The 4,588-nt window shown below is 38.8% G+C and overlaps 1 protein-coding gene and 1 pseudogene across 2 annotated transcripts in view; both read left to right on the forward strand.

Moving 5' to 3' along the window:
• Positions 1-4,588, forward strand: part of GON4L (gon-4-like (C. elegans)) — a 138,380-nt gene that overhangs the window by 11,520 nt on the left and 122,272 nt on the right. For both annotated transcript variants that reach the window (XM_006895782.1, XM_006895781.1), the window contains one exon: positions 3,173-3,175. In XM_006895782.1, the coding sequence (XP_006895844.1) occupies positions 3,173-3,175 (3 nt within the window). The remainder of the gene's footprint in view (positions 1-3,172; positions 3,176-4,588) is intronic.
• The window catches only part of LOC102848866, a 21,527-nt pseudogene continuing 20,711 nt past the window's right edge, over positions 3,773-4,588 (forward strand).

Here is a 4,588-nt window from a genome sequence, read left to right on the forward strand (position 1 = left end):
ACAAAGATAATTTACACAGGAGTGCTTTTAAGAAATGATTAAAAATGGTGACAATTACTTGTCTCAATAAAATACTCTCATGAAACCATCATTTTAAAGCATCCTCATCCATGCTTACTGTTCCTGGTAATTTTACTGATGTTTAATTCATTTCATAATGTATTACAGTTTTAATTAAAGGGCAGACAGAAGCTTCACTAGGATCATGCTCTCTTTCCACTCAGCAAAGTTTATCCTTATAAATTTAGTGCTCACAACGAAAGAGGCAGTCAAAGGCATAGGGAGCTGACCATGTTTTATTTAAATAATTGGGTCATGTGTATTTCTGGATTATTACAGGCAGACAGTTTGGAGAGTATTCCACATTTCTTGGCAGAGCCTAGTGAAAGTGTTTATGGCTCCATTTGTTTGTAAAAACATCTTAGTGTTCCGTGAATTCCTGGTTACAGAAAATTTGCTCCTATCCTTTTCTGTGCCTGGTAACCATCAATGAATGTTTCTTTCTGTACTTAAATTTTTTAACACTGTTACTGTACCATATGTGGTTGACTCCTTTCACTCAATATAATGTTCTCTAGGCTCATATATAATCAAGGATGCTTTAGGCAGAATATTAAATGATTGCAGAGGTATTAAAAGAAGATGGAGGGAATATAATGAGTCATTGTATCGAAAGGAATTGGAAGACACAGAAGAATTTAATGAAATAACATTTGAGCAAGAGCCTATGATGATGAAGGAAGAAGCTGCTTTGAAGGAAATAGCAAAAAATAAGGCCCCAGGAATAGATGGTATACCAATTGACATATTTCGGCTAACAGATGCTGCCTTGGATGTGCTCACCAAGTTGTGCCAAGAAATCTGGAGAACAACCACTTGGCCAACTGACTGGAAGAGATTGATATTTGTTCCCATTCCAAAGAACAGTGAACCAACTGAGTGTGGCAACTACAGAACAATATCATTGATTTCACATGCAAGCAAGATTCTACTGAAGATTATCCAAAAATGACTGGAACAGTACATCAGCAGAGAACTGCCAGAAGTCCAGGCTGGGTTTAGAAGGGCTCGTGGTACTAGGGATATTGTAGCTGATGTTAGATGGATCTTAGCTGAAATCAGGGAATATCAGAAGAATGTCTATCTGTGTTTCATTGATTATGCAAAGGCTTTTGACTGTGTGGATCATAACAAACTGTGGCTGACTCTGAGAAGGATGGGTATCGCAGAACACTTGATCATGCTAATGCGAAACCTATACTTGGACCAGGAGGCAGTCGTCAGAACAAAGCCGGGTAACACTGCATGATTCAAAATTGGGAAGGGTGTATGCCAGGGATGTGTCCTATCTCCATACCTTTTTAACCTGTATGCAGAGCAGGTTATCCGAGAGGCTGGGCTCTATGAGGAGAAGTGTGAAGTTAGGATTGGTGGAAGATCTATTAACAGTTTGTGTTATGCAGATGACACAACCCTGCTTGCTGAAACTGAGGAGGACCGCATGCACTTGCTGCAGAGGTTCAAGGACTGCAGCCTTCAGTATGGACTGAGGCTCAGTGTCAAGACAAAGATTCTCACCACTGGACCAATTGGTAGGTAGCATCAGGATGGATGGCAAAGAGTTTGAGATTGTTCACAGCTTCAGTTTGCTCGGCTCCATTGTCGGCTGTTAGGGACCTCTCTAAAGTACTCGAGCAACGGTGTCTCTGGAGACTAAGGTGTGCCTGATACAGTCCATGGTCTTTGCAGTCACTTGTTATACATCAGAGAGTTGGACAATGACTAGGGAGGATAGAAGGAGAATTGATGCCTTTGAGCTGTGGTGCTGGAGAAGAGTATTGAATGTACCATGGACTGCCAAGAAAACAAACAGATTCATCCTGGAGAGGGTTAAACTAGTCTTCTCCTTTGAGTCAAGGATTCTGGGGCTTCGTCTGACATACTTTGGACATGTTGTAAAGAGAGATAGGTCCTTGGAGAGGGACATCATGCTTGGTAGTGTGGAGGGACGGCGCAGGAGGGGAAGACCCCCTATGAGGTGGATTGATTCATTGATTGGGGTTATTGGGATCGGTGTGTCAGAGGCAATGCGATTGGCACAGGCTAGAGCAGGGTTTAGGGCTGTTGTACATAGGATCACTATGAGTCGCTAACGACTCGACGGCACATAACAACCACAACAGGCTCATCTGTGTTGTGAGATGTGTTACGGCTTCATTGTTATTCTTACGTTTTTCATAGCAATCCATTGTGTGTGGGTGTTGTTGTTATGTGCTGTCAAGTCCCCTGCGACTTAAAGCGACCAGAGTACTAATTGAATGGTTACATATATAAAGTACACAGTGTGCTGCTAGTTCTTTAATCCACAGATCACTATGCAAATAACAGATAGTCATCTTTATCTATTACCAATCAGGCTGTTTTTATTAAAATCTGTTACTGATCTGAAAATAGTATGTAGTTCAGTTTCATCCTTATTTCCTAGTGATCTATGTGCTCTTTTATAAATGGATAACCATACAACAGAATTGATCAAAAGATAAGAGAGTAGCAAAGAAATGAAAAATATTAACAATGGAAGTGAAATGCGATGAAGTCAGAAGATTTGAAAATGATGAAAGCAAAACAGATATGGAGAAGACACAGGCTTTTGTGAAGCTGTTTCACTATCTTTTAGTTTTAATTGCACCAGGGACAGAAAGGTACTTATGGTTGAAATGTGGGACTTGCTTCTATTTCAAAGGGAACAAAAACACACATCCCAGTCAGTTTGGCTTAGCACTCAGGTCTTAGTGTTGCAGAAAGAAAACTTGTTGTTGAAAAAAAACTAATGTCAAAGAAATTGAAAAAGAACATTTCGTTACCAGTAAGGACGGTTTCATTGTTTCAGAAGGGGTATGAATTGACTAATGTTAAGTCTGGAGAAAGACTAACTGAGATCATGATACTGCTTCAAATTTTTCACCTAAATTTCATGGAGGACCGGCAGTTCTTGCTCTTTATGGTGGTGAGAGATTATACTGTATCCAAAACTTTGTAGAATTCAAGAAGAGATGCAGAATATTGATACTGCTATTGTTCAAGAGACTATGCCTGCAACTGAAAGAATTTAACAGAGGCAAATAAAAGGACATAGATGAGAAGAGAGATGTTAAAAAAAAAGATGTCATAGGAGGTAATGCTGGTAAAAAATATGTTAAATGAGCTCTGAGAGATAATGCATAACATTGACAGTGCACAAGATAAAAGTTTTAGAAGTTGATTCAAGCTTAAAAAATAATATGATAATTTACTAAGGCCAAGAAAAGATACTTGCACTGAATTTTAAATTACATGTTGAGAAAGCAGCCACCAACATTGAAGATATTGAAAAAGGTATTATTAGAAGTAGAAAACGTTAATTCTAATGTTTTAAGTTATAATGTATTAAATATTACTATATTTTTATATTTTTAACCGGCAATGAAAGGCACTTTTGAAACATTTAAAAAATCCTGAGAAATCACAAATAGATTATGAAGTATGTACAGTTTCAGCTTGCAAGAGTAATGTGCATTTGAAATAAACTGAAAGTCTTCATATTTAACCAGATAGTGAGTGAAGCCTAGGAACTTCATTTTATACTTATGGTAATTGGTTATATTGACATTTACTTTTCATATTGTCTTTATATGCTATTTTCCCAATGCTTGGAAATAAAATTTGGTGGTATTGGTGGTGTAAAATTAAAAAAAAAAGTTTAGATTAGGTCCGCAGCCCAGTGTGAGGCAAGATGATGAGGCGCAGCCTGGAGAACCGGGACGCTCAAAGCAGGCAACTGCAAGATGCTGTCACGAATGTGGAGAAGCATTTTGGAGAGCTGGGCCAAGTCTTTGCTGTGTATGTGCGCAAAACTGCCAGACTGCGAGACAAAGCGGACCTGCTGGTGAATGAAATCAACGTGTACGCCTCGACAGAAACCCCCCAATTAAGACAGGGCCTGAAAAACTTTGCTGATGAGTTTGCCAAACTTCAGGATTATCGATAAGCAGAGGTTGAAAGACTTAAAGCCAAAGTAGTTGACCCTTTGAAAGCTTATGGAACCATTGTAAAAATGAAACGGGATGACCTCAAAGCCACATTAACAGCAAGGAATCTAGAATCTAAGCAGTTTAACCCAGTTAGAACGGACACGTCAGTGAAACCCATCTGACCGACATGTTATTTCACAGGCTGAAACAGAACTACAGAGAGCTACAATGGATGCTACCCAAACAACACGTCACCTGGAGGAAACAATTGACAACTTTGAAAAACAGAAAATAAAAGACATAAAGAATGTATTTTCTGAATTTATCACTATTGAAATGTTATTTGACAGCAAAGCTTTAGAGGTCTACACTGCTGCCTTCCAAAATATACAAAAGATTGACGAGGAAGAAGATATAGAGGTTTTCTGAAACACTGTGTATCCACCAGATTATTTATCTTGTTTAGATATTGTAAGAGCAAAATCAAAGTCACCTCTTCAGAAATCTTTGTCAACCAAGTGTGTACCTGGAACCGGACAGGTATCCTCCACCTACCGACTGAAAAAGGATCAACAAGT

Source organism: Elephantulus edwardii, unplaced genomic scaffold (genome assembly GCF_000299155.1).
Source record: "Elephantulus edwardii isolate Elephantulus edwardi_28Jun2011 unplaced genomic scaffold, EleEdw1.0 scaffold00176, whole genome shotgun sequence".
Classification (NCBI taxonomy): domain Eukaryota; kingdom Metazoa; phylum Chordata; class Mammalia; order Macroscelidea; family Macroscelididae; genus Elephantulus; species Elephantulus edwardii.